Below are 13,025 nucleotides of genomic sequence, written 5' to 3'. Positions count from 1 at the left end.
CCTGTCTTGAAGTTGTCATCGTTGTCCCAAGACATTCTGTGTGTTTAGGCAAATACCCACACAGTTTTAAGTACAGTCATAATTTGGGGATAAAGCAAGACCACCCTCAGAGGCTTGGTGGGGATAGCATAATTGAAGGTGAGGTGAGCTGGCAACCACAGAAATACCCTCAGGCCTGTGAATGAAAGCTCTCTTGGGTGCAAAGCCCTGAAGAGCCTGCTCTTCCACCTCAGCCCACCCAGCTCTGGAGACCTCCCAGCTTCTGCAGGCATCCATGGCAGCAGAAAACAAGGGAACACAGGGACGCTTTCACTAGAACCTTGGCCCCCTTTTCTTTACACACTGACTTGTGCTGGGAGAACCTAACCTGAAAGAGAGTCTAGAATCCAAAAGATGAGCCAGCCATACACATCGATGAGAAAATTTTAGTCGAAAACCTTGAGGAGTTGTGCAGTTTGCTTTTTGCCTGCAGATGTGCTCACATCCTGAGTACCTGGGGCTATTAACAGGCTTTCAGTAAATACATATTGACTGAGTAAGATGCTGGTGTTTGGAATGCTCAAGCTGGGAAACTCAGCTCTTGGCCTGAACCAAGTGATGTCAGCATCGCTGTTCCAGCCTTGTTCTTGGAGCTTAGCACATGGTGTGGGTCTTCTGTAGCCTTTGGAGCTGTCACTGCACTCACAGGTTGTGGACTTGGGTGTTGGGAAGGAAGTTTTGAAGCTCTTAGTAATATGATCGTTTAGGAACGGTATCTTACAATTGTGTATGAGAGTGTGTGTGTGTGTGTACGCACACATGCTTGTAGAGGCTGGGCGTGGGGTAACAAACACTGTTACTGAGGCATCATTCACCTCATTTTGGGATACAGAGTCTGTCACTGGCCTAGAGCTAGGCTGGCTGATCAGGAGGGTCCAGGGACCTACCTGTCTGTCAGGATTATAAGCCATCATGCTTTGGGTTTTGTTCAAGATATGTATCATTACTAACTATGGCCCAATAATATGAACAGGGCATTGTAGTAAAACCAAGTAAACAATTCTAGGAGCTAACCAGTAAAATCTTGAACCTATGCTTGGGAGAGAAAGGTAGAGACAGCATCCCGTATTTCATGTAGACCTGAGGCTGAGACTTCAGCTCAGTTGGTAGAAGGCTTGCCTAGCTATCATAACATCAGGACTGCCTGTAATTCCAGCTCCAGTGTATCTCCTGTCCTCTTTTCTGTCCTCTGCAGGCACCAGGCAAGCACATGGTGCACAGACATACATGATACATACATGCAAGCAAAATACCCGCACACATATTTTTTTTTCAGAAGACCAAATACACAATGCTTTATTATGACCAAAAAAAAAAAAATTAAAAAGTCATCCTTTTGGCTTTGTTGCTACATTTTAGATGATGTCTTTTTTTTTTCCTAATAATAGAGTGGTCTCTTTGAGGTGACTCCACCCACCCACATGAGCTTAAGAATGACTTGTAGGGTGGTAATGTGCTAGCCTTGCCTGTAGGAGGCGCTAGGCTCTATCCCCAGCACCACATGGAACCAGGCATGGGTAGCACACCTGAGCACTCTAAGAAGTGGAGCCAGGAGGATTAAGTTCGAGGTCATTCTTGAACAATAGTGAGTTTGAGGCCAGCCTAAGACCCATGAGAAAACCACCAAAACTCAAGTGTAGACAGAGCTGAGCACTTGAGCACATACAGTCCAGGAATGTGACCATCTCCATTCTTCCTTTGCTCAGGCCTTTCTGACAGCCATTGGTGACAAGAACCACAGGGCTATGCTTGCCCTGGAGCACATGTTCGCTCCTGTTCTGGACGGTGCTGTGTCCACTCTGCTGGGCGTACTGATGCTTGCAGGGTCCGAATTTGATTTCATTGTCAGGTAAGCGGAAGTGGAATAGGAGGCTTAATCTGAAAGTCTTTGCTTGCTCGTGTAGTCTTCCTGGCTCACTCCTCTATCTGGCAAGGTGGCAGCATCTCAGCCTACCTGAGGCCTACAGATGAGCTCTCTTAGAAGCTTCCTGGTCTGGAGTTATCTTGGAAGTCATGAGGGGTAAAGGCAGCTCCACGGCTTGAAGCTAGAGAGTCACCTGGCATCCGGAGTGTTGAGATTCCAGTTTCAAACTTTTGCAGAGAGATGACTGTGTTCAGCTTTGGTTCTCTCTTCTCCAGGACTGTGGGAAGGGATGGAGATGTAGTTCAGCGGGGTGCTAGGCATGCATGAAGCCTTGGCTTGTGTCTCCCACACCCCATAAAACCTGTGTGGGAGGCTCATCTCTGCAGTTCCAGTCCTTGTCCATGCATTAAGTTTGAGGACAGCCAGGGATGCATGAGACCCTGCCTTAAAAAAACTATAGAAAGAAAAAAACTTAGCTCATCTGCAGTATAGGCACCTAGCTGTACACTTCACACAGGAAATGAGTACAGTGTACCCAGATTTTGTGTTTGAGTCCCTTCTGAGACATCATCAGTGCTGAACATCAGACTTCAGGGTCAGATTCAGGGACTCCAAGCCTGGCCTGTGCACTCCTCTTTGGATCACAAGGCAGGGTTCTGCTACTTGTGTGGTTAAGATGGTGACTTCCCAAAGTGCAAAAGCCAGGTGAGTTTTTCTTTTGAAAAAATCTAGAGATTGGAACAAGAAAGAAAGGATACTCTTTCAGTGGTGCTGTTGTCTTCACTAGGTGTCTGCTCCTGGGTGTAAAACCATGATCTATTGCAAAAAGGCAAAACCAGTGTCCTCAGTGTGTAAGATATTAGTACATCTTTAGAATAAGGTAGATCCAGAGAGTATATGGTTCTCCATGTCTGGGGAGATGACCCAGTCGGGCTGTTCTGGGGAGCATTGTTTGGTTTCTCTTTTATTGGTACTCTTTGAACCAGGGCTGCTCTGTGCTTTGCTGTCTGGGCTAGAACTCCTGTATGGTCTGGCTGCTCCCCGGACCACTCTTTAGGAAAAACACTACTGTGCAGGAAAGTGTGAAGAAGATCAGAAAATGCTTTTTAGCCGAGTGTTGGTGGAGAAGGTCTTTAATCCCAGCACTCGGGAGGCCAGGCGGATCGCTGTGAGTTCGAGGCCAGCCTGGGCTACAGAGCGAGTTCCAGGACAGGCTCCAAAGCTACACAGAGAAACCTTTTTAAGGGGTTGGGTGTTTGGGGGATTGTTTGTTTCTGAAACAGGTCTGGTGTAGCCCAGGCTTGCCTCAAACTTGTGATGTAGAATGGCTTTGAACTGCTGTCTGTCCTGCCTCAGCTTTCTAAGTGCTAGAATTGTAGGCATATGCTACCACATCTGGCTATAATCAAGCTTTACATGTGTATACATGTGTACACACAAGGGCTGGCCAAGTAGGGAAGCTTACCCTTTCAGATAAAAAGAGGAGTTTCAGCTAGAGGTTTTAGCTGAAGATTAACGCAAAAGTTAGCTACAGTGGAGGTGTAGCTCAGTGACACAGCAAGTATGTGCCTAAGGTGCATGGGGCAAGTGGGTTTGTTCCCCACTACCAAGGGAGGAAAACGGAAGGGTCCATCTTGAGGCATAGCCCATTGGGCAGCCAAACTCCCAGGGCTTTCTGGAATGTGGGTATGGTTGACAGGGTAGAGTAAACAGCAGAGGTTGACTCATTTCAGTGTAGACCTGCACTCTGTATAACATGCTTCCTGATCTTCTGGGGCTATTAAAGTACAGATTAACAGAAGCCTTTCCAGGTTGCTGTCAGGTGAGCCCAAGCATGCTAGTCTTCACACAGCCTCTTGATAAGTCAGTAAAGTGATCAGTAGATTCTCCTTTGCTAAAAACTGGTGAGATAGATGGCTTAACTTAGATGCTGGTTTGAGTATTTGGCATTTATTTCCTCTGCTCACTCTTAAACAGATACTAGTTTTTGTCTTTCTGGCAAAAAGCTCAATACCAATTGGGACTGCTTTGGCATGGTCTCTGGGCTCTTCCAACGCAAAGGTGCCTCATGAGTGTCATTTTTGTGACTACTGGCAATAGCACATAACCTACTCTGACATGTGGCTTATAGTCTGCTGGGATTGGGAGATACCAAGCCTCCCCAGGCAATTCAGAGCCAAGAGAAATAAATGCAGGGTATGCTGGGATCTTACAGGTTAGCCGAGGAGCCAGCACAGAGCTTTGCAAAGGACTCCACAGAGCAGAGCCCAGCCCCTCACATCGTCCTAGCTGGGGCTACTCATTCGTTCCGGGAGATATCGGGGTTCCTGTTTCAAGCACTTAGGAGGGCTTCCCATTTTCTAAAATAGGATGGATAAAGTCCTCACCAGAGTCAAATAAATGAGCAGACACTGTATACATGAAGCCGTCAGAAGTCTAATTGGTCTGTTTATGTTACAGCTAGATGGATGGGATGCAAATGTCTTAATGCCTGCCGCTGATATATGCCTCCACCAAAAGTTCCACAGTTTATGTTAGACCAAGACATTGGCGGCTTGGGTTTTTACTAATGCAGCTCAGCGGGTTTTAGTGTTTACAATAGCTGTGAGGTATTTGTATTTTTATAGGGATTCTCTCTCCTTTCATCTAATGTCAAAACATACATAGACATGGCATTGTAGGATGGCCATTCAGTTTTATGATCCAGGGGACCATTAACAGATATCTAGCCCTCCCTCTTTTCTTTCCAGAACATCCCAACCCCACCTCCACCCCCATCCCAGTTCCATCAAAGCCCTAGAAATCATTAGTTCCAGAAAAGCATCCTTGCGTGGAGGGTGCACCCTCCAGCTGTGCAGAGTGCCGACCAGAGGCGGGCCCTGGCTGACAGGTTTACCTTGGTATTCTTGAAAGATCCCAGACCTTTAGCCCTCAATGGTGGGAACGCAGAACTCGCTGTTCACTCTCCCTCTTCTGCCATGGTGCTTCAGCCTTTATGTTTGAATTGGCTGACGCAAAACAAGAGTATTCAAAGATGCTAAATTGTTCAACAAAAGATTGGCCTGCGGAGCAGCCCTGCCATTGTGGAGCGCCCTCGCCACGCACAATGCCCCGCTCCCACAGAATGGGCAGCGCTTTCTTTGCAGGGCTGGTTCCTGTGTTCTAAAAAGGTTGCAATTGGAGCTATTTGGTAAAACTGGAACCCAGAGAATTCCAGGCAGAAAGTTGTGATTAATGAAAGCCCAGGGAAACCCTTACCTGATGCGCTGGAGTCTTAATTAGAGATTCTGCCCTAAGAGGCAGGGACATTTCACAGTGGATTAGCAGCCTGCAGAAGCAGGCAGCTTTTCCTCCTGGGCCAAATTGTTTAAATTCTACACCCTTCACTTCATTTGTTTGCTTCTGCTGGGTTTTCGTGAGCCGGGCCCCTCGGTATTGTATCTGTGCTTTCAGGTTGTTCAGCCGTTCATTTCCCATTCCATATTTCTGTGTTGGTGTAACACGTTCATAAATAACATTACAGGCATGAGATTTCAGCAAATTAACAAACTAATTCCCCCCCACCCCCCTTTCATGAACTAACACTCCAGTGTGTGGAATGTAGTCCTTGGAGTCATAAGGTTAAAAAAAAGAACAAAACCCCGAGCTAATCTTGTGTTAAAAGTTTGAACTACGGTTCCATGGCTGACTTGTTTCAGAGGAGTTGGGTTGTTGAGCTGAGCTCTTGGTTGCAGAATAAAACTTGGGTGCTTGGAGGGTGGAATGCTTTCTTTGCACCTCTGACGGGTCCCACGTCCCTTTTGTCTTCCAGATACTTCTTTGCTGTCCTGGCGATCCTCACCGTCTTGGGGGTTCTCAACGGACTCGTTTTGCTGCCTGTTCTCCTGTCCTTCTTTGGGCCGTGTCCTGAGGTCAGTGATCGCCAGGGTGAGACGTTCACCCAACAGGCCATCTGGCTTTCCCCAGTGCCACTCCTGATTGAGATATTTAGATGCTCCTGTATTTGCTGATGGTGTGGCCTCTTCAGTATGCATCCAGCAACAATGGCTGTTTTACTTTGATAGTTCAGGCTGGAGGCTATAGAGCAAACCTTGTTTCAGATGAGCTGATGGGCAACTTTAGTCTTGGATATATGTAAAGGAAGGTTTTTCTACCTCAGATAAGTGTTTGGGCTTAAAGGTGTAAAGGACACCTAGCCTGCCTTTCTGGTGTTGGAAGACACGGGCCCTGTTTTTGTGCATCTTGAGTGTCTGCCAGGTAGCAGGGAGAGGGGAGTAGATGCAGTATTTATGTGGGGTTCTTTTGTCGGGTGGAGGGGGCTGATGAATAACTTTGGGCTTTGAACTTTCAGATGGGCCAACAGATAAAAGAATGTAATACTTTTAATTGGGAATGTCCTTAAATAGGTGTCTCCAGCCAATGGCCTGAACCGGCTGCCCACTCCTTCGCCTGAGCCACCCCCAAGTGTCGTCCGATTTGCAGTGCCTCCTGGTCACATGAACAATGGGTCTGATTCCTCTGACTCGGAGTACAGCTCTCAGACCACAGTGTCGGGCATCAGCGAGGAGCTCAGGCACTATGAGGCCCAGCAGGGTTCTGGAGGTCCTGGCCACCAAGTGATCGTGGAAGCCACAGAAAACCCTGTCTTTGCCCGGTCCACTGTGAGTCAGTCACCTAGGGGACTGGGAAAGATTCATCTCTCCTCTGGCAGTGGTCCAGGAGGTCTAGGGGAGGTCCAGGGAGATCTGCTGCTCTGATCTCATAGACAGATGGGTGCAAGAAAAAAAAATTATACATCAGGTCAAACCACAGGAAACTGCCAGCATGTCATTCTTTGTAAACTATGACATGCTTCGTTTTCAATCTTGTGGATTGAACTGGCAGTGCAAACAGGAAGGCATAGCTTGCCTAGAATACTCAGAGCCCTGGGCTCATCCAGCCCTGCCCTTATTCAGAGTGGAGTCAGCGGCAGGCCTGAGTCTCCTTTTCTTTCCCCTTTCCATCCTCTTCCCCCACCTATCATTTCAGAATGGTGTGTGAGGAAATACAATGAGTAGTGTTTTGTACTGACATGAGAAGCAATTTTTTTTTTCTTCTCATCTCTATTACCTTTTAATTGGCCTTGGGACAGGATTATTTTAATTATTTGTCTGAGGTTTTCCCGTAGCTTTGTGGCTTCAAGCTCTTATTGTTGTAGATGGCTGGAGATTCACTGAAGCTCAGAAGCATCCCAAGTTCTTACCAATTTCTGAAGGTAGCAAGGAATCGACAGGCTCTCTTCCTTACCCACAGTAGCCCCCAATCAAGATGCTCAGCCTTAAAGAGCCAAGGAAGGCTCCCAAGTTCCCATTGCTCGCCTGAGGCCCCCACCGTCCTTACAGGAAATGTGTATTCCAGTCCCGGGCGGGCTAGAGCAGCCTTCCATGAAGGAGAGAGTGGCTGGCCAGTGAATTGTGTCGTGGTCCCCCAAGCCCCTCCCCACCCCATGACGATACCCTGCTGAGCTGCAGTGTGAATCTGGTTTTGTTCAGCGGGAGCCTAAAAATAGGTACAAGCTCAACGACTTTGAAGTTGGTCACGGTCCTTTTGATTGATGTGGCCACTGTGTTGCTCGAGCTTTGTACAGAGACCCAGAAACCAGATTCCTAATGGTCAGGCAGAGACGAAAGTGTCTGACAGAACTGTCTGTGATGGTAGAAGTTTTAGCTCTGCTCTTCAGTACATTAGCTACTGGCCACACCTGGCTTGAGGTTGGAGCAGGTGAAACAAGGCTATAAGACCCAGAAACTGGAGCCTTAGATCTCTAAAAGCTACTGTATATGATTGCATATGTACCAATACACGCTGCCTCTTGACCAGCCACGGACAAACACTTAGCCACTTGAGGAAAAGAGCCTAGGGTCTGCATAGAGTGGTCAGGGTGGGGTAGCGGGTTTGTGGCAGTGAAGCCATTGTTGGGATGTTGCTGCAGCTGTGGAGCTGTGTTCCTGCAGCTGGCTGTGTTGTAGCAGGAAGATCCATGTCCTGGTGGGGAGTGGGTTTTCTTCTGTGGTTGGAAGGACACCACCTTACCTCCCTGCGTTAACCTGTGTCACCTCTGCAGGTGGTCCATCCTGAATCAAGACATCACCCTCCCTTGAATCCTCGGCAGCAGCCCCACCTGGACTCTGGCTCCCTGTCTCCTGGACGACAAGGCCAGCAGCCTCGAAGGGATCCCCCCAGAGAAGGCTTGCGGCCACCCCCATATAGACCGCGAAGAGACGCTTTTGAAATTTCTACTGAAGGGCATTCTGGCCCTAGCAATAGGGACCGCTCAGGCCCCCGCGGGGCCCGTTCTTACAACCCTCGGAACCCAACGTCCACTGCCATGGGCAGCTCTGTGCCCAGCTACGGCCAGCCCATCACCACTGTGACAGCTTCCGCCTCCGTGACTGTCGCTGTGCACCCCCCACCTGGACCTGGGCGCAACCCCCGAGGGGGGCCCTGTCCGGGCTATGAGAGCTACCCTGAGACTGACCATGGGGTGTTCCAGGACCCCCATGTGCCTTTCCATGTCAGGTGCGAGAGGAGAGACTCCAAGGTGGAAGTCATAGAGCTTCAGGACGTGGGGTGTGAGGAGAGGCCTTGGGGGAGCAGCTCTGACTGAGGTGTGTACCCCATGTGCCCCCGGGGTGCTTTCCAGGGTTCCCTGAGCACTGGCGCATCCCAAACTGGACCCTGGGGGGGGACCTTTTCTCCCCAGGCAAGGCTGATGTGGCCAAACCAGTGCAGTTCCAAACTGGATTTCTTTTCCTTTCACTAGTAATCTTTTACTTGGTTTAACAGCTCTACCTTGTTGTACCTGTTTGCCCACCACTTGCAGCACAGTTCTAACAAGTGTGCCAATGACCTTGCAAGGCAGAAATAGATGAAACGAATTTAGAGCCACAGTCAGCCCATTGTAGAGTTTCTGTGTTCTCAGTGCCCCCTCGGAGTTAAGGGGCTGTGTTGCATGAGAGGTGCACGGCTCTCTGGTCGTGACCGTGATGTGACTTCCTTTTTTGTTTTCTTTTAAAGGGTAATTAAAATCTGAAGCAAAGAGGCCAAAGATTGGAAAAAAAAAACCCGCCCCCCACCTCTTTCCAGAACTGACTGCTTGAAGAGAACTGCTTTGGAATTATGGGAAAGCAGTTCATTGTTACTGTAATTGATTGTATTATTTTGTGAAATATTTCTATAAATATTTAAGAGGTGTACACATGTAATATACATGGAAATGCTGTAAAGTCTATGGCCTGGGGCCTCTCCACTCCTGCCCCCGAGTGGGGAGACCACAGGGGTTCCCTCCCCCTGTGTACATTGGTCCCTGTGCCGCAAACAAGCTTAACTTAGTTTTTAAAATCCCCCCCCAGCATATGTCGCTGCTGCTTAAATATTGTATAATTTACTTGTATAATTCTATGCAAATATTGCTTATGTAATAGGATTATTTGTAAAGGTTTCTGTCTAAAATATTTTAAATTTGCATATCACAACCCTGTGGTAGGATGAAATGTTACTGTTAACTTTCGAACACGCTATGCGTGGTAATTGTTTAACGAGCAGACATGAAGAAAACAGATTAATCCCGGTGGCTTCTCTAGGGGTAGTTTTATGCAGTTCTCATGGGTGTGTATGTGAGTGTGTGATTTCCCAATGTACTGTACTGTGATTTTGCTGTTGTTTTGTTCTTTTTCTTGTTTCTCTTTGCTTCATGTGACCTTAGCTCCATCTGGCCTAGTCAAGTTGGGAAAGTCAAGGTCTCTTTCTGTCTTGGTGCTGGTGGAAGGGTGGACCTGTCATGTGTCTTATTCTCTGGAAATAGTCCAGAGAAGCCAAACTTGGCTTCATGCCTGCGGCAGCTCCTGAGATCATAGGTAGCCCTCCAGGGACTTCCCCTCGTGCTTCAAAGAGAACACATTCTCATAGATCATAATGTTGAGTGTTAGGGCCTCTGTATATGGACCCAGCAGTCTTCACTGGTGGTGAATCTCAGACGGATCATGAGATGACACTCAAGGGAAGTGTGGTATTGTACCTTTCTGATAACCGGCACATACACACAGCCTCCCACCCCCGTAACCCAGATGCAGGCAGAAAAATCTAATTCATTCAAGATCTATGCTCAATCCTTTACAAATCTGAATCCCTCACAATAAATTGACTGCCTGGTTGGCGCATGCCGATGGCAGAGCAAGTCAACTATGAGAGGTCTGAGCTTCTGAAGACGCTTCTCCACTGTTAGAATTCACCCAGTGTGATGTCCATGCGAGATCAGTAAAGTGCCACCTCATAGAAGTGTATAGAAGAAGCTCTTTGAACCAGGTGTTAGATATTAAAATTTGATCCTGTTTTCTTTCCCTGAGGGTTAGGTTTCTTTGCCTCTGGCCAGAGACTAGTAGATGGGGAAGCAATATCCTCCTTTGTGAGTGAACACTGAGGATTTGTGTCAGAGGAAGGAAGTTAGTGTCCATGGAAGCTACTTTGAGGAGTGCACTTGACATTTGTTCAGCCCTCCTATTCTGCATGGAAGTTTGTAAGGCAATGGGCCCCTAGTAATACCAGCAGTCTAGTGACCTCAGACCGTAAAACTCATCCCCAAACTATAAGGTACTAATTGGAAGCCACCAGTGGCTACCATGTGGGGTGTGTGTGTGTGTGTGTGTGTGTGTGTGTGTGTAAATATGCCAGAGGCCCTGGCCACCCACTGCTACTGTCTTAATGCCTGTCAAGCCACTGTCTGCCTACCCAAAACCAGCTCTGCTCAGATAGCTCGCACCCTGAGTTCAGAAGGGAGATGTAAAATTCTGAAGCCGATTCCTTGCAATTCTTGGTTGTGTCCAGTTACTCCTGAGCCTCATTCACGGAGTAAGGAAGTTCGTACAGCCGTTGGGTTTCTGTGCGTCAGGAATTGCATCAGCCAAGGCAGGAAGGACACAGAGCTGACAGGAGACTACAGTCTCGGAGTGTATGTATTGTCTGTCTGTCTGTCTCCTCATAGTTTTATTTTGTCTGTATTGTTTGTTCATTTGGATGTTTTAATTTTTAAAAGAAAAGATCTTTGCTGATATTTATAATTTTGTATCATAAGAATGTCCTCCAGAATCTGTCATGCCAGTTTATAACAACAACAACAACAACAACAAAAAAAATGCAGGGATTTTATTTCTATTGGAAACACTATTGCAGTTATGTTTTACTTTTGAACAGAAGTTTTATTTGTATAGAGTGCTTACTAATGTTAAATAGTTCAGAGTATATAACATTTACATTAAGGACTCATGGTAGGTTTTAGTGTAAGGAGTTTAAAGGAAATAAATATTCAAACTGGGTCTCGTTGTCTGCCAAATTGGGTGGAAATGAGTTTGTGTCATTTCAATTACAAAGATGAAAGTATGCCATATAATTTATTTATATGAAAATTTATTTTTGTAGTGTACATAGTAGTCATCAAGTCTTTTGACAGAAGTATATTTTTAAAGAATTTATATGTAATAAAATCCATAATGTCTGGAACTTTGCTGAGACATGAGTGTGAGGAAACTTTTCGTTGTAAATGACAGCAAGGAAGAGGAAATGTTTAACAGTGTAGAGAGTACAAGAGAGCAGCTATCCATGTGATTGGGAAGTGTTGATGTGAGCATTGTGACCTGGTTACAGTTCTCAGATGAAAATGTACAAAACTCTCTAAATATTAATGTTCAAACACTGATAGAAATTCTAACATGAATAAAGATAATATAACTCGTTGGTTTATGTGCTTGTTTCTAGAATGTTCCTTAAAGTGTACATGTAAGAAGTTCCTAGCCATTCGTCTCCTCTTGCTAGCCTTGTGGAAGCCATTTGTGTTTATTTTATGGACACTGAGAAAGTTCCTCAGTGACCCTTTTAAGTGAGCGCTCCCCTTTCTTACCTTTCTGTACCTGAGCTCAGGAAATATGTAAGGCCAAGTCTGGATCTGTTCTTGTAGAGGGCCACTCAGAACTATAACTCCAGCTGGGGGCGGGGTCTGATGCCCTCTTCTGGCCTCTAGTGGCACTGCACACACATACACATGCCCACACACAGACACACATAGAGACACGATTTAAAAATTTGAAGCATTTTAAATATAAGACACCAATACTAACTGACCTAGTACAGGGTTATTTTTTAGTTGTTTTCTGAGTAGTCACTGACATGATTTCATCATTGTCCTCATTCGTGAGGGAAATATGACTAGAAACAACACCCCTATTTGGTTGTTTTGTTTTATTTGTCCAAAACAGGTTCTCACTATGTAGCACTGGCTGTCCTGTAACTCTGTAGACCAGGCTGACCTCAAACTCACAGAGATCCACCTGCCTCTGCCTCCCAAGTGCTGGGAGAAGCCCTGTGCCACTACTGGCTTAATGACCCTGTTTTTTAATCACCTGTGTTTTGCAACTATAAATGAGAGGCCAGGAAGGCTCAAACCATCCAAAGCATGTGGGAAGTCAGCCAGCTGCAGCAGAGACTACCTCCTGGTTGTGTATGGATTTGTCAGGAGATGGCCATATCTGTGTCTACACACACTGTTCATGGCTGCTTTCACACTCTAATGGACGAATTAATGCTGTTTGCAATGGTGATTGTCCTGAAAACCCTGAAACATTTACTCTGTGGCCTTTAGGAAGAAGCCTGCCAGTCCCTCTTAAGACAAGAAAGTGTTTGGCCAATGCTACTCAAGTGTGGTCCATGAATCAGCATGCCTTGGAAGCTTGCTGGAAAAGCTGGAATCCAGCGCTGCTCCAGACCCACTAAATCAGAGCCTGTGGGAGGGAAGCCCTGGAGTCTAGCACCAGCAGGAACAATCTCTAAATTCCTTCCAGGCGGATGTGGCCCTTGGTTCCCTAATGCAACTCAGGCCGAATGGCCAGCGCAGGCCAGATTCTGGAAACAACAGAACTCGTCTGTGTGGTCTTTCCACAAAAACACATGTTCCTCTGTGGGAAAGAGTCAAGACCCGTGAACTTGGCATTTACATTTGGGAGTCCAGGCAGAGGAATTCCCTTCCCAGCATTCTGCTGCACACAGCTGGGAGTAGGGTCTCAGCAGAGGCTGTAGGCCTGTGATAAAAAACACA

At 46.8% G+C, this 13,025-nt stretch overlaps 1 protein-coding gene across 4 annotated transcripts in view; it reads left to right on the top strand.

Annotated features, from left to right (window-relative positions):
- Ptch1 (patched 1) overlaps nucleotides 1–11,677 on the top strand; it is a 58,643-nt gene extending 46,966 nt beyond the window's left edge. For 2 of the 4 annotated variants that reach the window (XM_027409657.2, XM_027409658.2), the window contains 4 exons: nucleotides 1,746–1,888; nucleotides 5,715–5,814; nucleotides 6,310–6,564; nucleotides 8,007–8,549. In XM_027409657.2, coding sequence (XP_027265458.1) covers nucleotides 1,746–1,888; nucleotides 5,715–5,814; nucleotides 6,310–6,564; nucleotides 8,007–8,549 — 1,041 coding nt within the window. Of the gene's footprint in view, nucleotides 1–1,745; nucleotides 1,889–5,714; nucleotides 5,815–6,309; nucleotides 6,565–8,006 lie in introns of all 4 variants that reach the window. The other 2 variants (XM_027409656.1, XM_035443040.1) reach the window with 2 other exon arrangements.
- Nucleotides 11,678–13,025: the final 1,348 nt, after the last annotated feature.

The sequence above is a fragment of the Cricetulus griseus genome, chromosome 3, assembly GCF_003668045.3.
Source record: "Cricetulus griseus strain 17A/GY chromosome 3, alternate assembly CriGri-PICRH-1.0, whole genome shotgun sequence".
NCBI lineage: Eukaryota > Metazoa > Chordata > Mammalia > Rodentia > Cricetidae > Cricetulus > Cricetulus griseus.
Note: the sequence above shows the minus strand (reverse complement) of the source record. Positions and strands in the feature narration are given on the sequence as shown.